The following is a 23,936-nucleotide window of genomic DNA, read 5'->3' as shown; positions in this document are numbered from 1 at the left end:
TGTGATGGCACATCTTATGGACCCAAAGCAAAGTACTTCTGCCTACACTCCACATCAAATTTGGAATTAGAGGACATCTACAAATTGATTAAAGATCAGACAAAAATGTATGAGAATAAAAAGGCAGCTTGACTTTGTTTATAGAAGTGGTCACCTAATTCCTTGGTAACCATATGAAACCAAACTTTAAGGACATTGTGCAGAATATGTTGACAAATTTAGAAGAAATGGTTTGTTCAATGAGCCTTAACCACCCGACTGTTAAACCCGACCTTCGGGTTCGGGTTAAAAAAAATACAATTATCGATAAACCCGAACTTTTATCACTGTATGAAAATACAGTGAGAAAAGTTCGGGTTTATCGATCACTTACCTGGTCCTGCTGCGATCATCCAGCGTCAGGTTCCAGCGTCGTCCTCCAGCGTTGATCTCCAGCGTCGGGTGCCTTCTCCGAGAAGAAGAAGCCGGCCGGCTTCTTGTCCGTCCGTAGCGTGTGCATGTCCTTCGGCGATGACGTCGGCGCGTGTGCGGGAAATTCAAATTAAAACTCATTCAAACACATTTTGTATTGGATTGAATATAAACTCCTGTATCCAAATCCAATACAAAATAATTCAAAATAAATACAAAGTATGTAATTGGTAAATTCAAACTCTCATTTTGTATTGGATTGGATACAGGAGTTTCTATTCAATCCAATACAAAATGAGAGTTTGAATTTTGTTCTCATTTTGTATTGGATTGAATACAAAGTCCTGTATGCAATCCAATACAAAATAATAGAAAATATATTTATGTGGGTTTGTCTATAGGTATGTGACGGACACTAGGGAGGTGTTTTAGAAAGTGTTTCAAACATTTTTTATATTCATGATATCCACTAGAACCCTGTTTGGACATATTTCTGTAAGTAACAGGTCTACAATTTAAAAAAATTCATGAAAGACAGTGTAACGCTTTTGGAACAGAAATCTAGACATCAGTGTAACGCCCAGGTGGTTAAGCTGCATTTCTTCTGCCCTTTTTTGTACTACTTCCCAGAAAACTTTGGGTGCTTTGAGTGAGGAACCAGGTGAGCAGTTCCAACAGGATATCAAAAGAAATGGAAAGATGCCAGGGACAGTGGAAAATTAGCATGATTGCTGACTATTACTGGGGGATGAAGCAAGAAACTGTGGATAAATAACATAAAGACTCAAGAGAAGTTTTGAAGGACAGTGAACACGACATTGAGAAATCATTTTTTTATTTTAAGCAGAACTTTTCAATTTTCACTGATTTTATTTTAAATGTTTGTCTTGAAGAAAAAATGACAACAGAGATTATGAATATATTTGAATAAGGAATAAGTCATGCTGTCGTGACCAAAGAACAAGCTAGTCTAATAGCTGGAGGTAGCAGCAACAAGCAAATCAGCAATGATAAACTCGCTGGGTTCAGTGCACAAGTAGTTGTAATAATGCATGATTAGGGTAGCCCTGATGCACCTTTTACTTTCTCCAACCCCCACCCCCTCCTCCTTCATCTGTCCAGCCCTAATACCCACACAATCCACTTTTTTGGAGAAGACACTGGCTGGAAGAGCTGATCTTGATCATACAAAACTTTAAATATTTCTTTAAAAACTTTATTTTATTTTACATACCATAAATACCCATACCTTAACATAAACTTAAACCATAACAACAATTTAACACTCATATATTTTTGGCTGCAGTTCCTGGAAGGCTTTGAATCACCAAAATGTTAGGCCAATTAGGTCGGCCAAGGCTTGATATTTTTGGCTTGCAGTCGCTGAACCCTGCTCAGGTGCAGATATCCGCCAAATGCAGACCCTACCCTGGTCTAGACATAATAACCTCTTTACCACCTTTTTACCACCTCCGAGGACACCCATACCTCAGACAGGCACCCCACATTCTTCAGTACCTTGCAAACCACTGCCTTACAGAAAACCAGCCACCATAGCGCCTCTGAATTGCATCCTCCAAACCCAGGCACCACAAATTAGTCCTTACCGCATTCAAGTGGACTCCATTGCTTCTAAGGAAGACTCTTCTATTGCAGCAAATGTATTAGAGATTTTTCTACCTTGTAAATCATCATTGGAGGAAAGTTTCTGCTTTGATTTTACAGGGCTGGTGCCTGTTGAAGAAGATTGAGAGGTTTTATCCAGGATTGTTTCCTTCCTAGGAGATTGCATAACTCTGTTGGAATCTGAAAGGATTGTAGATGAAGCTGCATGTGTACGTGAGGTCAGCCTTCTGGCTCCATCTTGATCCCGTTGGTGCTCAGAGGAAAGATAAACGTTTGTAAGTTTCCTAGGCAGTTTAGTGTTTCTCCTTTTTCCCATCTCTGCCTTGAGTGCAGGAGAAGCTGAGAGGGAGAAAATTGTTGTTGTGTTTGCCTCCTGCTTGTTGGTATAGTCCCTGAAGGATGCTCTCTCTCTGCAGCCCTAGCAGAAGAGATCCATCTAAGTCGGCTTCCAGCCACGCCCCCCGGACTCCATTACTTCTGAGGAACTAGCAAATGTCCACTTCCAGGTCCCTATGCCACATCACCACCCTCCCATTCCTACAAACACACCTCCCAATCTCTTTATTAATCTTAATCTGTGCTTTATCGTTGCGCTCCACAGAACTAGCCAACCGCCAATTTGTTCTAGCCACTATATTGGACTATATGACCACCATACCCGGGAACCCCACCTTCACCTGCAGAGAATCCAGCTTGATGTCATGAATAACTTCCCACATGGGCCGGGCCCCTAGATCATTCCCTCCTGCTTGAATCATCGAAAAATCCTTGGGTCTATCCAGCCAACTAAACCTGTGGACTTTCAGTGGGGCTTTGCCGCCACTAAATCTTTCCTAAAAACACACAAAGTGATATTGCACCTTCAAAGACCCATCAGCATGAAGCAACAGAGGACCACCCCGTCCTGGCCCTATTTAAAGCACCCCTTCCACCAGAAATTCAGATGACCCCGAAATAGGGAACGACACCAACTGGAAACCCCCCACCCAGATGTCCATCTTAGACCTCTGTATTAACAGCTGTAAAATCTCTCCATCACATTCCACATCATGCACCAATAACCCCCCTGCTGTTTTCCAAGCAGGACTAACCAATGTCTCAAATCTCTGTGCTTTAAAGAATGCCAGCTCAAAAGCTGCCTGATGTAAGCATTCCTTATAAGCTGACCTACATAAACCCCTAAACAACCCAACAACTCACCCAACAGGGCAAAACTCAGTGGACGTTTAGCATCCCTGACCATCCTACTTTTCCTTTTAGGGCTTGGCGCACCACAAAGTCTTTGGTAACATCTTTAACACCCCACAACTTGAACCGGAAGGCCAACCCCACCATCCTCAAATTCGCTGAGGACACCAAGCAATCCTTAGTGAAACTGTCACACAACTAATATAACAGCATGATCCTCATCTGATTCAACCCCTACCTGCTTCACACCAGGACAACCAATCACCCCAAACTGCAGAATAGGCAGCCCACATCATCTCACTCACCAAACGCCAAATCAATCCAGCAGTGACTCCAGAGCAACTCTCCACAGACCCTGGAGTGGGGCATGGCACTCCCTGCCGCGACCTCCTCTGACGCCGATCCACAAAACCTGTCCCACTGAAAATGAGACAAAGCATCCACAATGGAAATAGCCACACCAGGGATATGTTCTGCCTCAAAATAAATATTTCAACGCAAACACAGCAGCACTAAATGACGCAGCAATCTAACCACTCGCATGGAAGATGCTGAAAACCTATTAACTGCCTGCAGCACATTCATGTTGTCACAATGAAAACAAACTTTCTTGTTCCCCAGCTCCGCCGCCCACAGCTCCACTGCCAAAACTATTAGAAACAATTCCAGAAGGGCCAAATTGGACAATCACCCAGCTTCCTGCCATTCCTCTGACCATGCCACCGCATACTATACCCCCGCATACCAGTTACATGCAAATAAAAAACTCCCGTCAAATCCGTGAATAAGTCCAAATCAAAACTTCTGATGGGGCCCTCCAACCACAGGAAATGTCCACTGTATGACTCCAAAAACAAATCCCACACCCTTAAGTCCTCCTGGATGTCCTGTTAGACCAGGGGTCAGCAAACTTTTTTGGCTACTAGGCCATTTTAGGAGGTCAAGAAGGCACACTAGGCCAGGCTCTCTCTCAAGTCCCACGCTGATGGCTCCACCCCCCATCAGGAATGCCCTGAAGAGAAATCCCTCTCCTCCACAATGCATACAGAGGAGAGGAAATGTCCCCTTACCCCTCTTCCCTCATGCCGCTCCGGAGCCGCAGGTTCTCTTCCCCTACCGGCTGGGATTGGGCCGGATCGACCAGGGGGGCATTAGGCGAGAACGGACTACTGGCTAGGCCGTATCTGGCCTAAAGGCCAGAGTTTGCCTACCCCTGTGTTAGACGGACAAAATGTGTAGGAGCTCTCACCCCTGCCTTAGCCACCGCCAACCTCCTGCTAAAAACACACCTCATTTGCATGATCCGGGTGGTGAAGTTCTGATTCCCCAACAGGGACTGAACCTCATGCAACTGCATCTTCCGGCAACCCCATGCTTCCCTCACTCCCTTGTGCAAATCCTCCAGCTTGTCCACCCAAGAAGACCATGGCTGTCATGTCAGCCGCCAAATGCACCCCAAAAACCACCACCAAGTGTTGCAACATAGCCAGCAAGATGGCGCAAATCCTACTTCCAGGTGGACCTGTGCATCAGGACTCATCCAGGTAGTGGAATAATGACTCTTCTCCCGCCACCTCCTGCACTGCCCATTCAATTCATTCTCAAAGAACGTAAAAGAGATGGGACAGCCCATGGGCAAGCTCTTGTCTACAAAAAAAGCCTCATTCCAAGTGCACTCAACAGGGTCAAGCTGTCTGGATGTACTGGCAGCAGTTGGAAGGCCACCTGTAAGACACCGAATTAGACAAATGATGGCTAAGCCTGAATTTTTTTGGGCTTCTTCTTGGGAACCACTCCCAGTGAAGAAACCACTTAATTGTCCATTGCTGGAGAATAAAATGGGTCACTCATTCCGCCGAACTCCACCTCTTTCATCAGCTTCCTCCACTACTTTAGGATGGTTCTGTGCCAACTGCATGTTCCTAGGCACCCCCGGGCCCGCCACTAGGTGACAAGGAATGCAGAATTCCTCCTTAAAACCCGCCAGGAACTATGCCGCCTGTCCAAGGGAAGTAGGAAGAATATATCAAAATATTCTGCCCACCAAACCCTCTATTTTACCTCTGACTGGAGGTGTGCCTCCAGGGGACCCTCAAAGCAAATGTACTTCGCACCGCGCTGCGTCCTCCACACTCACCTGATTTGCCTCCCGCGGCGCACAAACTGGACCTCCAGGCCCCATCCCATCTGTCGGGCCCCCAGGAGCCTGTGGTCTGCTAAGGCCCCCATTCCTGCACATTTGGAAAATGAGGAGAAGGGACCACAAAGCACAATCCGGGCTCCACTTCAGCTAGGCATTTCTCCCAAGCATGGAGGGTCCCTCCTGCGGCTCCCATAGTGGTGCTGAGCCCGAGAGGTAACCTCAGGGCTAATGTGCTCTGCGGGCTGAGACCTTTGAGGCCGTCTCTGTGCAGGCCCCTCAGCAGGTGGGCCTGCATGACCCCTTTCAGGATCTACTGCACTTTTTCTTGCAGTCAGGGTGCATCATTGAGCCTTTGCCTCTCCAGCAGTGCATCTACACCTCTTATGGTCACAGCAGCACATTGTAAACTTTTTCCCTACAGGACCTTAACTACCTTGCACAGTCTCACCTTTGCCTTTTTAACTTCCCCTTAACCCCCCCCCTTTTTTCTCCTCCTCCCTACCAACCCACACTTTTCCCACCTCTCCTTCCAACACTTTTTTAACCCTTCCCCTGCCAGTGGGCCCAAAACACCCTGCCATGCAGTCCCCGCACCTCCATGTCTCGGCTCTGGGCCTTTTTGGAGTAAGATAGGAGCATAGTCAGGGAGCATGCCAAAATTAGTAGCCAGGTAGATCAGGTTAGAGGCTGAAAGCCATAAAGAATTTTCAGTAATTCAATAGCCAAAGGTTAGTACACAGACTGGTCGGAGAGGATGCAATGCAACAGCAGCAGTAGCAAAGGCAGGACACTGGCAGGAGCACAATAATTAGGAAAATATGAATACATCCAGGCAAATATCCAGCCAACACTGGATATCAAAAGAGGTTCTCTTTGAGATCAGGGAATGTGCTCCATTACTTCTATCACTTCAAGTTGCTCAGTAGGAAGCGACACTTGGGATCAGGTTTGAATACATGCTTACCATTGATCCGAGTATTTTTTTTCTAGGTTTTGTCCTTGCATTTTTTTCATTCTGCACCTCAAAAAACATAGGGGATAGTTAAAATAGTAAATATAATTTGCAAGTCTTTACATTTTGAAGGCCTGTGTAATAGATTTACTTTATTGTGATTGTAGCTAAAATTTATGAGATTTTGGCAGGAAAATGCCTTTAAATTCCAAAACCCTGGTTCTGGATAGAAAAAAATGAAGTGATTCTCTAAAGATAATATGATTTTGTAAAAATAGATGGAAGATTGAGCATTTTCACTCATCCCTGCAACTCATCATGTTGCAAATCTTAACACAAGTCTGTTTATATTTTGATTAATTTTTTTAGATGGTTATAAAAGTGAGCACAATTAATATGTTTTCAATGTCACTGAAAGTAATTTAACAAGATGTAAAACTAGTAACTAGTTTAAATAACTAGTTATAAGGGTGACAATAGGATACTTTCATGGGGGCCAACTTTTTGACACAAACCCGACAGACAGAGGCAAAAATGTACAGTCACGGGAAAAAGAAAATACACCCTATTTCCATCCTAAAGGTTTTACATATTGGAATATAAAAAATATCTGGTCCTTATTAGGTTCTAAAATTATGTAAAACAACACACAACTGACATTCCACTGTGTCAGTGTTTATTTTACAAAAATGAAACCAAAATGGTGAAGACGTGTGAAAAAGTAATTCAATAACTTGTAGAACTACCATTAGCAGCAACAATTTAAATAATTCATTTTCTGTATGACTTTATCAATCTCTCACATCAGTAGAAGAATTCTGGCCTACTTATTTTGTAACATTGATGAGTTCCTTGAGGTTTGCAGGCTTTTGTTTATTTACAGCTTTCTAAAGGTCCTTCCATAGCATTTTGATCAGGTTGAGGTCTAAACTTCTGGACTGGGCCATCTTGACACCTGGATTTGCTGAAATGTCTTGTTTGCACTGTCTTGTTGCATGATTTCGTTTTAACCAAGCTTTAGCTGCTGCACAGATGACCTTGGATTTGACTACTGAATACTTGGTATACAGAGGAGTTCATGATTGCTCTGGTCCTGTGGCTGCAAAACTAGCCCGAATTATCACTCCTCCACATATTGCTTGATACGTTAGTGTTTGGTTTTTCCCAAAGGGCAGTATGGTAGCTTGGAGTTCCCTCTCTGGTCTTTGCAGTGCTAGGTCTCAGGTTCAAATCTTGGCCAGTACTTTATCTGCATGGAGTTTGCATGTTCTCTCTGTGTTTGCATGGGATTCCTATGGGTACTCCGGTTCCCTCCCACATTACAAAACATGCAGCCCCCCCCCCTGAAAAAATTACGATGGACTTTGTAAAGTGCCGCGTAATATGTCAGCACTACATAAATACTGTGTAATAATAATAAACATGACACAGCGAATTATGGCCAAACATCTTTGGGCTTCTCTGTCCGAATGACATTGTTCCAGAAGCCTCCTTGTCTATTCAAATTCAACTTTAAGAATCTAAGCAGTGCTGTTTTTTTTTTTTTTTTTTAATACATGTTCTGTATTTTACTATGTGTATTGTCATAAACTTGAACATTTAACACACTAACTGAGGCCCATGGAGTTAGAGGTGGAGGAACTTATCCGCGTTTTGCATAGTCTGACCTTGGTGCATATACTGCAATGTCTATTCCTGGGAAGGTTGGCAACTGTCTTGAATGTTTTCCACTTGTGAATAATCTTCCTCCCTATAGAATAACAATATTCAAATTGCCTGGGGATGGCTTTATAATTCTTCCCAGATTTATGGGCAGCACCAATTGTTTCTCCCTGATCATTGAAGATGTCTTTCCTTCTTGACACTTATCACACACCTGAATGATCCAGAACAGCAAACTGCCAAAATTTCAGCTTAGAAGAAGTGATTGCACATGCTACTGATTATTAAGACACAGGCAAAATGGAAAAATAGGGACTAATTGTTGCAGTATCCACTGTCATATAATACAAGTACAAGTCTACCTTCTTAGACTGATAGGCTTACACTAATATGAGTGGTCAATTCATTCGGGTATTTAAGAGTAATGGTAACGTTGGTTTACCAAGAATCTGCGTCCAATTCTCCTCAACCAGAAAACCATGAAATGGGCACCCCCCTCCATCCGATCTTTTGGTAAGGAGTAAATATGCCAATATCCTAAAAATGATCTCTCTCCTTTTTCTGCCCCTTGAATATAATTAAATAGCTCAAAAATTGCTCTATATAAGGACTGAGATAGAAACCTCAGCGTTATAACTTGATTTATCTCCCATTTACACTCAATAAAATCCAACTTTGTGTTCCAAACTCAACAAAATAACACTCAATGTTCTAATTTTGGTATGTATTTGATGTACTGTACTACAAAGTAAAACAATATTACAACATTGTATTTTTAAATACCACAACACAAGAGGCCTGTTGTTGGTTTTATATGTGTTTATTTTGTAACATCTTCATGCAAAAACTAAAAAAGTATAACAAAATGGTTACCTTAGCTTAATGTAGTATTTCAATAATTGTTCGGATTTACTTAAGAATCAATTTTCTACAATGATTTTATGTTTTTTATTTTGTGTTTGTACTTGAAAGCATTTTCACTGCAGAAAAACATGAACAGCTCACTTAAGTCAACTTCCAAATTAGTCTTCAATATTTAAGAAATCAAGAGAACAAAACCAGACAGAACTTTTTTCCACAAGTATTAGACTGAAGTTCATTATTTAAACCACAACAGTTGCATCATGAGCAATGGGAAGCCAACTTTTTTAAAGAATTTTTTTAATGATATTATTTTACTTTACAAAGTGAGTTTTCACTTATCTTGTTAAATGAGGTAAAACAATTTGAAATAGAATACCAAGCCATGTGCAAGAAAAATGTAAAAAAAATTGATTTTTACTTGTAAAAGTCAGCACAACTTCATTCCATTTGCTAAGCCATGTAAACATTCCCCTAGCTTAAGGAAGTTGCACTGATTTGCATCACCCCATATTGTGTAAACAAAACCCTGTTTTGTCTTACATTTTTTACATTACTTTCATTTCTCAACTCAATTACTAACATAAGTGAAAATCGACTTTAAAACTAAATATGCTTTACCCGAATTATTGCAAATTAATCCTCATTTTATTGCATTTTTTTTTCTAATTTGCCCAAGCAGCCTAAAAGAGTGTTCTTTTGTTGGCCGCTATTAGCACACAGCAAATTTTTTTTAATCCTGAGACTCAGTGACTTACCATTAACCTACAGGTCAGTTAAATTTATATTGCTATACAAGATTTCAGTGCTCTGAAAATTAATGTATTGTGTAATTATGATACACGAAATCTACTAACCTATAATAACCAATCAAAAATACTTTTGGCTAATGTAAATTTTAGTGGTTTCTTTGGGTTTGCTATATGGGCTCATTTTGTTCCCTGAGCTGTATTTATTGAATTGTCTAAAAGAAATGGCTCTAGTGTCCACTTAAATGTTATTTAAACTTTGGTATTTGACTTTATATTTATATTCTGATTTGATATTGTGAGTAGGTTTACTTAATTTTTTTTATTTCTAAAAACGTCAGTAAGTTTATCATATTTTTAATTATTAAATATAATTTATGAAAAAAAAACAGACAAAATCACAATCAAGGTCAACTGTCATTTTCCAGAGCATGTTGGAATTCTGGAATCTGATTGGCCTATTTGAGGCAATTTTGTTTTTCTGTTTAATAAAGACACCCCATGGGGAGAATAAAAAAAAAATATTTAGTGCATTTTTTCAAGCCCTAAATAATTGATATTTTTTCTGGCAAACATAATTTTATGACCGTTTATAATAAAACTTTTGTGGTTATTAGAAGAAAGAGGAGGGCCATTGAAAGATCCATATATGTAGAGATGACACGGCTTTTGGAACCTGCATTTTTGGCTGTTGTTAAAGCTGGCTTTGCAGTGGTTGGTGCTGTAACACAAACAAAAAAAATAAAAAATTAGATGCGATGTTATCCTTTCATTAACTAAAACTTAAATAATATGATGCTTACAATTAAAAATGTCTATAAGTGCAGAAAGCAATGAGGGATTGTTTTAGCCTCCATAAAAAAGTTTTTTATGGTAACCCCAGAAATATATTGGCTTTTTGACTAATAGCTATACAACAAAAAGCTGCTTCAAACGTGAAACATATAAACAGATTGTGAAATATTTTCAACCCACCTGATCTCATTTGAGATGTTGGAAAAAAATGTAAAACATTCTACTGAACACACTTTTCAGAATACAGTATGTACAGATTTAAAATTCCATTTGATCCCAAAAAAATGCACTATACTATTGCAAACAGTTTAAACCAATATCATGATATATTAAATCTGCCTGCAGAGTCCACTGGAACAAAAGCATAATATTAGAAATCTAATGCTTAATTTGATCTCATTCAGAGATATATGACTTGCTGCTGGAAAGGAAAATTGTGTTGTCTTTCAAAAATTGAATCAGCAATCATAAACCTTGAAGCCTGTTATTATGCTATAAATGTTATACTGTAAATACCTACCCTACGTGAGGTGAAACTCATCATATTAGATGATTCAGTTCTACAAAGAGTATTGGTAGACTGGTTGTGTAACATAAATTCACACATAACATTTGAGAACAAGTTCCTACATATTTCCCACACATTTCCTTGAACATCATTTTGGATCCTTTGCAAAGTGCAAATTCACAACAATATTCACTATGTAAAAATGCTTTAAGTCCTTTCATAAATTACCCACTCTGAGCATGTTTATTTCTGGTAAAAAAAAAAAAAAGACATCAATTATGAACTTACCAGGATTAAGTGTTTTGGTAAGTTTGTAAGTATCATTAGACACCTTAATAAAGGCCCTGGAAAAAAAAATGTAACATTAAAACATAGCCCAAAGAACAAAGTCATAACCAGAGCGTCTATAAAATACAATCAGCTTGTTTATTAAATGCTATCTTTTTTTATTGACCCATAGCCATGAATTACATATTCAATTGCTTTAGTTTAAAGTAGGAAGATGGTTCCTGACTGTTTCTTTAGGGTAACTACTTATGCATATGATGAAGGCTATTCTTCTCAACATCTTTTGACCATTTCAATGTTTAAAGTCAACTCTTGAATATCTAGAATTCAATTACTAACACATGTTCTAGAACAGGGTTGTCAAATCTGGCCCGGCACGTCCTTTTTTTGCCCCCCAGAAGAATTCTAATATGAATTGCAGCTGGCCTGCCACTACTGCAATCCATAGTCGCGAGTACAATGCTGCTACTACAATTCCTGGCATCACTCGCCTCTCTAGACCAGCGGCCTTTCTGCCTATGCGTGGCCCCGTATTTTATAGATGCAAGAGATTTTGGGAATTGTAGTAGCAGCATCACTCGTTTCTTTTGAACAGCAGCCTATGCGTGGACCCCACAGAGTTTATACTGACAGGTAAGCCAGAAAATTGTGCCAGAGAATGCAATGTGAATCCAAATGAATGCAGCAAGTCATTTGGTTTCACATTGCATTCTCTGTAAAAGTATTTTTTTTTTAAAAAAAAGCTATTTATGATTCTGGTATTCACTAAATTATCTCCTTGTGGGGAGTCTCCCAGGTTCATGCATTTTAGATTCTCCACCAGGGAATGTTTCCTTGAATGTTAGATTTACTGCTTTATAAATAGAGGCAGGGGCACACTCATTCTACACTGTAAAGTTTGGCCCGCGACTTGGTCTAAGTTTTTAATTTAGACCCTCTGTTTATTTGAGTTTGACACTGCTGTTCTAGAAAGATCACAGTGTATGAACACAAATGTCATTACCATCACACTTTACCCCACAACTTAGTATTTTTATTTTTGTTTTGTCACAGGTCTTCTATGTATGCTTACTGTGCAAAGGAACAGATTAAAGAGTTCTAGATCTGTAACCCCCCAGCACCACACCCTGCATAAGTCTGATCAGTCTGCCACCCTGGAGCAAATCTCCTTTCCCTCATAGATGCCTCCTCCTGGCTCCAGCAGCTGGCAGACCATATGACCCCATGGTATAATATAAGCTTCAATATGGAGATGGCCTTTACATAAAATACAAACCTGATTTCAACAGGATTTAAACTGGTTGGCGATGTCCAGTTTGCAGTCAACATGGTATTCATGTCGAACAAAGGTGAGCCTGCACAATTAGGGTTGCTAGATGACCAATTTCCCACAAAGTTTGCACCAGACATGGCCTGCAAAACAACGGTTGCATTTCCACTTCCATTGATTTTCACTGTAGATGAAATTGATTACCGTCAGGAATCAAGATAAAAATAAGGATCAGTCATTAAATATGTTTCTTTTTTTAACATTGTTAGGGATTTTTTTTGTTCTTATAAATGCAGAGATCAATATGCAACAATACATAAAGTACAGTACACATAATACATAGTACAGATAAAAAAAAATCTGGCATCTTTCATTAATCTGTGCTCTAAATGAGTAAAACATGAAATTTGGTAGCTGCAATTTATTACACTGAACCTGTTATTGTTGCTCTTGGTAGTTGTCTGGTTGTTATGCTGAACCTTTGGCTTTAATACTTTCTCTGTCTCTGACCCAGACGAGTTTGCAAGTGAGTAAAGTCAGAGTAGATTCAGAGTTCAGTGTCTGTATTCACATTTCAGGTTCTCAATGTTCTAAAGCATGGAGGTCAGCATCATGGCAAATGACATAGCAATCCCATATTCCACTCTAAAATACTGTCATTCAAAATGCAACTGAGACAATGAGCATGACTTATTAAAGTTCTCCAAGGCTGGAGAGGATACACTTTGATCAGTGAAGCTGAGTGATCCAGCAAAACTGTAATGGATTTGGTCCAGGACACCCAGTTTCACTGATGAAAGTGTATTCTCTCCAGCCTTGGAGAGCTTTAATAAATCAGGCTCCTTGACTCAAGAATCCAACCGGTCAGAAAAAGATGAATTCCCATTTCATTTGTGTGTATATTCCTAACACAACCCCAATTTCAGCTTTTGCTTGAAATATGATACCCTAGTCTAAAGACAGAAGCTCTGACAAAAAAATATTTTACGGCTTAGTGTAATGTAAAAGTGAACCCAAAGGTAGAACATGCATGAATATAAAGAAAAAAAATGACGCATAACTTACCGGTATAAACATTGTTACTGCTAAGGACATCTGGAGTGACAGTGAGCTGGAAACTTCCATTGACAATAGAATTGTTTACAATGTTACATACTGTGTTGGGTGTAATAGTTGTGAGGCTGGTGCTGGTTGTACTGCTGATTGTGGTACTTGATGTAGATGCATTATTTGATGATGTGGAAGCACTGTTTGCTGTCGTGTTGATATTAGCTGATATTAGATTTGTGGCTGATGGGGCACTGGCTGTAGTGTTAGATGTGGTGGAAATGGAGCCTATTGCTGTGGTCGTGTTGACCGTGGTATTTGAAGATGCCGTTGAGGCTGTAGAGGCTGTTGAGGCTGATCCTGCCATTGTGGATGCTGACTGATATGAGCTTGATGCTATTGTTGATGACTGAACCGTGTTTGTTGTGACCAGTGGCAATTGAGAAGCTATCTCCTTACAAAGGAGTATAAGAAACAGGCCTGTAGCAACTCTCAGTTCCATTGTTAAAGTGTTCAATTGTTCTGAGGCAATGCATATTAGTAAGACATGCAGGTCTTTTTATAATACCCAGCTAGACATGTAGAGGTGGAGCCGGAAACCTGATGATATATCATTCATACCTTTCATAACTTTGACCTTGGAGATACATTACACGTGTATTGCTTAATAAACAGCTTCAGGGAAGAACTAAAATATTTGAAGCTTTGTTGTTTCCTTGACCCAAAGGCTTCAGTATTTTACAGTAACTTATCTGGAATCTTAGCAATTACCGAAATACTTACATTCCAATTTTATATTCTCATCCACTGCCCTATGGTGAAAAGTGGGTACAGCTACATAATGCTGAATATTTATATATATGAATATTTATGATATAAATTTTTTTCTTTAGGACTCCCAGAGACACAAAAGATCATTGGAGGATATTCCCCTATTTAACAGATGTTCCCACTGGAAGCTTTCCCTCACTTTCTGCTTTGGAGATAACTCCAAAGCAGTGTTTCTTTGCCTTTGTAACATGGATAAACTCTTGGAATAACTTTTAGGTCTTAGGGAACCCCTGCTATAATTACTATATCCAAAGCTTGCATTACATTAACATGGTGGTCAATGGGAAGAATGCCTCCAACATTGCTAGCAACTCGAAAGAATGTAACCCTTACAAATAACCAAAAATATCATTGGAGTCAGTTAAACTGGCCTGAGAGGTAAAAATTGTTAAGGGAGCCCCTAGCAACCTCTGGGGGAACCCTAGGGTGCCACAGAACCTTGGTTGATAAACACTGCTCCAATGTGATTGATTTCCCCTTGCTTTCTGTTTTGGTAACAATGGGGGTAAATCTTCTGAAAAGGCACACAGACAATAAAAAAATGACAAAGGATCTAACCCCTCCCCAATCCAATGTCAAAAAAAACTTTTGTAAAGTTTACAATAGAGGCACTGAAATCACAAATTCTCTCCTTATTTCTGTGGCTGAAGGGACTTGCAAAACACAAAATGCATATGAATTAATCTTTTCTAATTAACACTTATTGCTGTGTTAGGTTTCTTTTTCCAGAAACTGGAAACGTTCTGTGCATATGCAGTGTTAGGTATTGACTCTACTGCTAGCTGAGTGATTTGGCAACATCTTTTGTTGCTGGGTAAGGTATCTGGACAAAGTAGAGATGCTAGCAAATGTTTTCAATCCTTAACCAGACCCATTTAAGGTTTGCTGAATTACTCAGATTTACTGATAAAAGTATATCTTCTCCAGCCTTGCAGAACTTAATTAAATTAATTAAATCCTGCCTATTGTATATGGAACTCAATGAGCTGGGTTCTTGAATAAGGATCAGTATCAGGAGAATCAAGGGAAGGGAGAACTTCAAGTCCAGTAACATGCCTTTTGGAAAAGTGATACCCATGAGTAGATGCTATCAGAGGATAGGGGTCCGCAAGTGCTACATAGTTTGGGACTGCCACAAGATAGGTTGTTCACCCCAGGACCATTGAAGTTTATTATCTACAACAGTAGATAAGCATCAGATACATAACTTTCTGATAGTATGGAAGATTCTTGTGCCCTCCAGACAAGGGGCTGTCTGGAAATGTTGCACCCCTGTCTCCCTCGCTTTAATAAAAATCTAGACTATGCACCTAGAGAGAAAATCTGGGGTAAAAAAAATGTTGTAACCCTTAGAAACCATTTAATGATCATCATGTGGATGAACGGTTCTTAGGCTGCAGTTGAACTACCAAAATCTGAATTTTGTTTCTTTGGATGCAGGTCCTATTCAGTTGTGATTTTGACCTTCGGGGCTTTAGCTCAAATGTTTGATGGCATGTTGATATCCTTATATATTAGAATATTTTCCTTATCACTTGCCTCAAGAATGAATTCAGAAATGCTATGACATTGTATTGTTGACACACCAAATATTACTATAGAATATTTGTTGTAAATTTTACGAGTAAACTGCACTCATAACACAAAATACAGAATGCAATACATGTTCTTTTGGCGACACATGTATCTTGCCCGACATGTTAACTGATAATGTCAGATAACAGGAAAAGGCTAGACAAGCTTTCATTCATTAAAATGAATGTCTAGTGATTCTGCATATATTCTTAATTTATTATGGCCAGGACTAAAAGAAAAATAACACTTTATGTGTTCTTTATGGTTTATATAGTACTTGAGTACAGTAGTTTGTCATGTTATTCCCAAATAACAAGCAGAGCTTTAATCTCTTTTTTTTCTTTCACACGATTAACTGTGTATCCTCATCTGCTTAGCAGAGAGAAGCACGTTGTTTAACTTCACTAGATTTTGCTGGGGACACACAACATCTGTTATTTCTAGTGCTCTGGAAATCCCTTATCATGGAAAAAATGATTTAATATATGATTTAATAATAGCTTATCCATGAGTATCACACATGCCAAACAAACAAACATGGCAGCTGTTCTAAACAATATTCAAAGTAAGTGACTTGTCCAGCATGTGCATAAACCTTTACATGATTACATTAACTGACACATCCCAAATAGAATATTCAATTCCAAAACCATGTAGGACTTTTAAAGGCAACAGGCTGGCAAACATGAATTATGATGTGTGATGGAGATTTATTGCCTCCATTGAGATGGATGGATTCCGCAAGTGCTGCTAGAATAGGAATATTTTGTTGGGCTGTTCATAAAGAGTGATTTGGTATTTGTAACCTAAAGTGCCTTTACCTGTATCTGGGGGTGGCTCCCGTTGCAGCTGCAGTCTTATGTGTGCCCCCGAATGCCACAGTTTGTGAGGAGACCATCTGGCTCGAACAAGGGTTATCATGTAGACATATATCATTGAATTTCCTGAGGAAGCAGACTTCTTCTGTGAAACACGATGAATAAGAATGAGATTGTGATTAAGAACATTTTTACTATTTGTTATTTACTATTTGTTAATAAAATATGTAAATTTTAGGAAAAAAATGTTTTCACCTGCCTTAAAAGTCCTACTTGGTTTTGGTTTTTGTATCTAATTAGCTATTCTAAACAATCTTTAAATAGCGTCTGGACATGGACAGGGTTCCCCACAAAACAAATAAAGCAAGATTTCAAACACGCTTAGCAGTCAGTCTGCAAAAAACACAGTCTCAACTATATATATTTAAACAGAGATTTTAGTTGCATACATTGGCAAATATATAGAGAAGCCACACTTCTTCATCAAGGTCCCTATGTGAGATGTGGTCCCTAACTCTAATCTACGAGAGTTTCTACAAGTAACATATATGGTGAATAGATTGGAGCTGGTATGCCTGGAGGTAGCTCATACCTCCTTGGGTACAGGGATACACCAAAAGCACAGATGAAGACCTCTGGCATGCCAAATACAACAAACTAACCAAATATGTAGGGACACGCTAGAGGTCTTCAGCAGTCAATGTGTGGCTACCAGGTATGTTTACAAATGTAAACAACTAACTCTGCTCTTAATGTAAATAGTTAAAACAGCGTTGTGTGTCCAGGCTGGCAAGACTGCTGGGAATTATTGCATTATCATAATTGTCAGAAATATTGCATTATCAAATTGGCAGATGTCAAACTGTTGTCTCTCTCAACTACTGAGGCCATTTCTAGAGTTATGGTTGAAAATCACTGCTGTTAGCTGCGTCCAGATACCCATCTTCAATACTGTGCACTTGTTGTGTTAACCACAGTTCATCCTGAACCACACTTAACCTCTGTATCATGGGGTTAAGAGTAGTTAGGAGCAGTTGAGTTTGCAGTTTGCTGTGGTTCAAGTATCATGCAATATTTGATACCCTTGTTTAAGTTAAGATGCCTTATGTGCCAGCCCTTGATAAGACACAAAGGTAATGCCTTTGTGTCAGGAGCCGTCAGCTGAGCTGCATTGTACAGGGATCTCACAACCTCTGAGAGATCTTAGAAGTGTATCCAACCTTCATTATTATCCAGACATTTTGTAATGCATATTGTTACTACCCCTGAGAAAGCCTTCTGTGAAACGCATCAGGTATTACTAAGACGATTGTGATCGCACTCTGTATATCCCTTTTATATATAGAATATGCTCTAATCATCTAACAATACAGTAGTGATATTTGTATAGTGCCAAGTTGGACAAAAACTTACTGACTTTATTTTTTTACTGTTGATACTTTAGTTATTCACATACATGCGCTTCAAGTGAAATTTTTATTTGTAAGGCAAAAATCCTTTCTCTTGCTTTTCTAACTTCAAATTGCTGTGATTCAATGTTTTCAGAACATTCATGGCACTTTCTCAGTCCTGCAACAGCAACTACAACTGTTTTCAATCACTTTCCAACTGCTCTGAGCTACGGGTGAAGGTGTTTGTATTTATGTCAATAGAGGAGTCTGGATGCTCAAGGGCAGCCGGAAGCAGCATGTGGAGTTGAACAAAATACTTTGTAATGTCTTGGATACAGAATGCTAACAAAAAAGTCTTTTCATCCATTACTTTTTGGAGAATATTTATGTTTTGCTGTGACTTGGGCACATAGTTTTTGCTGTGTCCTTGGAGACCATTTCCCAACACAACTTCACATAGATGGTGGGAAGGAGTCCTTATTCTTAATGCTATCAATAGCTCCACCAAAACATTTTTATAAGCGGTCTAAAGAACTCCAACAAGTTCCACTTCAGAATCTCTCGTATTTCAGTAAACCTTTTAAGAATACTAAATGCAGTTGCTTGTACTTGTCAGTGATCAGAACGTTTATGTCTCTTTATTAGGGTTGTATTGCGACTTCAGTGGTTACAGTTGTTATAAAGTTTGGTCATTTCCAACGAATTGGGAGGAGGCTATACTGACTAAGGAAATGGATAATTTCACCTCTATAACTAAAGATATTTCTGAGTGGTTTTATACTGTTGCCATACTGTTTTCTAATAAGTCATATTCACCTACACAGTGCCTCTGTCGAACGCTGCAGCTCACAGGTCACCAGCTCTATATTGTGGTGTCACTATACCTGCACCTTTCCTTTTAAGACATCTCTCCTACCATGACTAGTACTCAGCCTAATCACTGATTAAACGCTCTCCACCAAGTCACCTGAGGAAGCCAAAGAGGCGAAACGTGTCGGGACACGAGATGTTCATCTGTTATAATTTCATTAGGAATTTATTGTCTACCGTGTTTCCCCGAAAGTAAGACCTACCCCGAAAATAAGACCTAGTAGAAAAATAAAAAAAAAAATAAAAAAAATCTTTGAACGATCGTGTCGTTATCTGTATGTACAGGATCGGTGCTATACGATCGTTCGCAGATATCGTGCAGGATCGTTCGTCGTTCGTTTACAAACGATAATAATTGGAAGTGTGTACGTAGCTTAAGAGATACTTGCGAGGATCAAAACAAAATTAAGCTGGGAAGGTTGATAAGATATATAATGGCAACTGACACATCTAAAAACCACTAAGCTACAATATATTATAATAACATATAATAATATTTATTGTTCTTAGGTTTCATTATTTGATGAATGACTGATGTCTAAAGATTGTGACATTAGTAATGAATTAGCTGGCACTTCTCACTTGTTCTTCAAGATCCATGGTCTTTGTAATCCAAATCTAGCCCTCAAATTCTATTTAATAGTGTGCAGCTGTAAGAACCTAAATACCAAGAAGTATGATGGTCACCAATGGCAGCACCTATATTTCAACATTTTAACATGTTAAACATTTTTTAACATGGGTTAGGTAAAAAGAAATACATTAATTTAAAACAAAAGCACCATGATGCATCAAAAAACACATGTGGCCTGAGGCCTAACTAAGCACTAAGTTGCATAAGCACTGTATATCATAGACAATTCTTATTTGTATAAAGCAAAACACATGTTTTCACCTTTTTCTATCCTTTGATTCCTCGTTGTGCTTCAGATATCCTGCATTCCCCTTAGAGTTTCTTCCTGAGCACATGCATGCTTCCCATAGATGGGTTATGGGATTTTTCAGGTAAGTTATCTGATGGTGACAGAAGTGGGTCATGCCTGCAGAATATGAATTAAAAGGGCACTAGACACCATGGTAAGAAAAATAACACTTTATCAAGTTGTCTTCCATTATTAAGTAATATCTGAAAAAGGACCTTATTGGAAGATTTCCATTGCCAGAACTACATTAACTGAAAGTGTGATCCTTGCCTAGTCCTGTTAGTCAGACAGGCATGCAGTTAGAGCCAAGAGCATTCTGGTTACCAATCTTTTCTCTGTCAATATTTTCTAGTCAGGTAGATTACAGAAAAAGAGAATGAAAAGCAGGGTTCAATTATTCACTTAGTTTAACAAACCTAAGATGAGGGGTAATATTTTGTGTGTTTATTTAATTAATGTTACAACAATAAATTATTTAATTATTTTTAAATCATGAGTGAATTGCAGAAAGTAAGTATACTATTGCAAAAATGAGTTATACGTATAAATATAAAAAATATTTACACTGGTTTATCAACTATGCAGCACCCATATAAATATAAAATATCCATATTTAGGTATTCAATATGCAAGATAAAATGGAGGAAATCATTTATTAAAAGTATTGGGACAATATTTGCATTACTTTTTATGTTCTACCTTTGTTTGCCGAGAAAGGGTAATTGGTTTTCCCCAAAACTATGTTAGGGATATTAAATGACCATGATAGGAACATTAGATTGTCAACTCCTTAGGGACAGCTGATGACATGGCTAATGATTTATAGTCATGATAGTTATCTTTATGATACATATGCTATATAGTGATGGCTAGATAATTCTAATCGATTCCAACAGGCATTGTACCTATTCTGACTTCAAATCAACTCTGATCCAACATATACATAGTACAGCAATGTAGTTTTGTGAGGCCAAATGTGGTGGGTATTTGGCAGAAGCCTCCTCTGTTTTACCTGGGAAAGAGATTAAGGGATCAGGATATGAATGTGGTTCATGATAAAACTAGAACTTTGGAGTGTATGTCATGGAATGGGTGAGGCATACACTCCATCCCGTTCTCAGGCCAGGAGTTGGAGATGGTTAAAGTTATATTAAAAGGCATTTTACATTATAGCATTTTAATAACAATATATTCAGGGCTTTGTCAAAACAAAAAAACAAATAAATTAAAGGACACCTATTACCCCCATTCATAAAAATTGTTTGGCCATCTGGCATGACTTAAGGCCTAGAAGTTGTTTCAACTGTGAGCGCAGAAAGTTGTGTTCCCAACAAGGGCTCCTCCACAGGTCGCTAGGGGTTCCTTAAGCAACTTCTTACTCTCGGGGCAGTTTAAAAGACACCAATGACCATTTTAAAAATCTATAGAATTTTCCATCGATATTCTTACCGCTGGCCAGCAATGAAAGAGCCAAACTGCCTAATGACCATCCCACCAATGTACAGGCACTATCCAAAGACCTGCATGGTATTTCAAGGGTTTGCTGATGTTAAAAAGGTTGGGAAACACTGAACACAAACTCTGTGATAAATGCAGATTGTGCTCTGCTAACGCATGAGAATGGGTGCTTGGACATTCATATCTGTGTAAAACCCACTGCTGATGGGGAGCCCGGGCTTGTGCATTCGAAGAAAGCAATTTTTTGTTGATAGGTCAACATTAAGTACATAGTCCTAAGCAGAGCTATATTGAAACAAACCTGCTGTGTTTGCCCTGCATAGATAAAGCGCCAATCCATTTATACTCTTCCTGTGTGTGCTTCTTTAAAAAAATAAGGACTTTTACAAGCTGTGCTTTGATATGCAAAAAGAAACAACTGCAGAGTTTGTCTTGGTCATTAAAGAGTTACAAGAGGCTGCAGAAAGAGCTCACACCCCTAAGATCACCCACAACCTCAGCTGTGTTTAGCAAAATATTTCTTCTGCAAGTCATGCAAACCGCCCCCTCCCCCATCCAGCCTTAGTCCTGCACAGAAGCGAGCAGAGAAGCCCCGTTTGTATATAGGAGTCGCCCGTATTTCGAATGTCCTTAAGCTGTATATGTGTATTTGGGATTTTAATAGCACATACATCCACACAATACATTATTATACAAAACATATAATTTATATTATGCCTTTTATTTTTCTTTGTTCAAGGAAAATATTTCCTTTTGCAAGGAACCATAACAGGCTAAATAGACTCTCCATGTACAAACATATTAGCATATAGGCGAGACTGACGTGAAAATAATGATTAACATTCACATATTATTCCTGTAAATATATATCCATTTTAACCAGCCTATGTCAGTCGCCTTGACGCATTTTGTTAAGCCTTCGTCGGGTATATGTTGGGTTCTAACAATAATTTTATATAAACATTTCTATGGTATTGTTAATAATTCATTACTACTACTTATTCAAGTTTTTAGAACATTAAACCAAGTTATTACACATGTACAGTATTAGATCTGAAATTTGGTTTGGTTTCTGATTTGCATTTAGACAATGTGATGCTCATTTTTAAATGTTACCACAACACATATCTTTCAGGTTTCAGGATGATGAAAATGGGGATCACATTGTTATTTGATTGTTATCTTCATTGATTGACTTGCTTTTTTTGTTTCAGGGCTTTTATTTGTCGACCGGGTATGAACTGTAGATTTTGCCTCTAAGGTGTCTTCTAATTTAGTTTTAATTGTGATCTTCATCTTTCCTTTGCTGCATCCCACACATACTCATCTTCCTTAAAATTATAATTCTAACTATTTAAAGGGAAATTTTCAGGATAGGAAATTGGTACAGGTGTGTCTTTCAGGAGCATCTTTTTTTCAGGCACAATAGTTGAAGTCCCTACCTGAAGGTCAAGTACGTCAAATGTTCTAGTTGCAGGGAGCCTGTCCCTACTAATATTGGGAATGCTAATTTGGGTGCTTGGTATGTCAGGTATCTTTAGAAATGATAATAAAAATAATGAAATAAAATTATGTATTAAAGTGAATACATTCTATTATGATATATATATACATAATCTATTATTATATATATGCAACTCCAAAAATGCATAAATATTTAAATCTGCCTGATGGAATCAAAAGGAAACTTGACCCTACTAATACAGCGGATGTATGGTGTGCTGTTCTTGTTCTTAAAAATATTTAATAAACTGAAAAACATTTAATCTCTCTACTTCTTTTATATATTGTAACCATGGGAGTTGAAAACACTCTGTACTTGTGTATAGAACAACCTGTACATCCTTCAAGATCAGCTATAGCACAGACTCCTCAATTATCTTGCTATGTGTGGTTCATTAAAGGAATAAAACGTTTTACTTTATTAATAAAAATATGTTGTTCTAGTGTTGTGATTTCCTTTTTACCAGTCTTTTACCAGTCTTTTATCATTTTATTACTAACTATAAAAGACAAAAATAACAATAATAGGACTTGTTAGGAATTTAACAAACACATCTAATTAAATTTAACATTTAATTGAAATAACTATTGCCTTACATATGTATATGAGGGATATGGCGGTGCCAGAAGTTGGGTGAGTTTACTTCACAATCACAATATTGTTAGTACTCATTCAGGTTGTTAGAACATTAAAATGCTACAATGTAAATATATGTATTAGATCTGAGATTTGGTTCAGTTTCTGATTCCAATTAAGATAATGTGATGTTGCCATACCATATATCTTTTAGGTTTCAGGATGTTGAAAATGGGGATTTGTATTTTTACCTACCACTTGCTCTATGGGTAATGAATAATTACAGTGACCTATTTCCTGAAACATTCCCATATGCAGGATAAAAATAATCTTGGGCATATTCACAACTCAATTGTTCTCTATAAGAAATATTGTTTAAAGAATGTGCTTCCTCATCTAAAGTATAAAGAACCAAGTAACAGGGGAGCTTAGGTGAAGGATCGGCATGGGGAGTGGGGGAAATAGCTTAGGGAGAGAGGCAGTTAGAATA

General features: G+C 38.5%; 1 protein-coding gene across 1 annotated transcript; it reads right to left on the bottom strand.

Annotated features, from left to right (window-relative positions):
* Positions 1 to 8,789: 8,789 nt before the first annotated feature.
* On the bottom strand, positions 8,790 to 14,221 carry LOC140340783 (uncharacterized). The gene is made up of 4 exons (XM_072426163.1): positions 13,519 to 14,221; positions 12,460 to 12,637; positions 11,184 to 11,239; positions 8,790 to 10,313 (listed from the first exon to the last, which is right to left on the bottom strand). Exons 1-4 carry the CDS (start codon positions 14,000 to 14,002, stop codon positions 10,183 to 10,185), a joined length of 849 nt encoding a protein of 282 aa, XP_072282264.1. The 5' UTR covers positions 14,003 to 14,221; the 3' UTR covers positions 8,790 to 10,182.
* Between the last annotated feature and the right edge of the window lie 9,715 nt (positions 14,222 to 23,936).

The sequence above is a fragment of the Pyxicephalus adspersus genome, chromosome 11 (genome assembly GCF_032062135.1).
Source record: "Pyxicephalus adspersus chromosome 11, UCB_Pads_2.0, whole genome shotgun sequence".
Taxonomy (NCBI): Eukaryota; Metazoa; Chordata; class Amphibia; order Anura; family Pyxicephalidae; genus Pyxicephalus; species Pyxicephalus adspersus.
Note: the sequence above shows the minus strand (reverse complement) of the source record. Positions and strands in the feature narration are given on the sequence as shown.

Coding starts and splice junctions, on each gene's coding strand:
- LOC140340783 (XM_072426163.1), bottom strand. CDS start 14,002: ATGGAACTGAGAGTTGCTACAGGCCTGTTTCTTATACTCCTTTGTAAG. Junction 12,638..13,518: donor CAGTAACAATGTTTATACCG/GTAAGTTATGCG, acceptor TTTCATCTACAG/TGAAAATCAATGGAAGTGGA. Junction 11,240..12,459: donor TTAAATCCTGTTGAAATCAG/GTTTGTATTTTA, acceptor TTTTTTTTCCAG/GGCCTTTATTAAGGTGTCTA.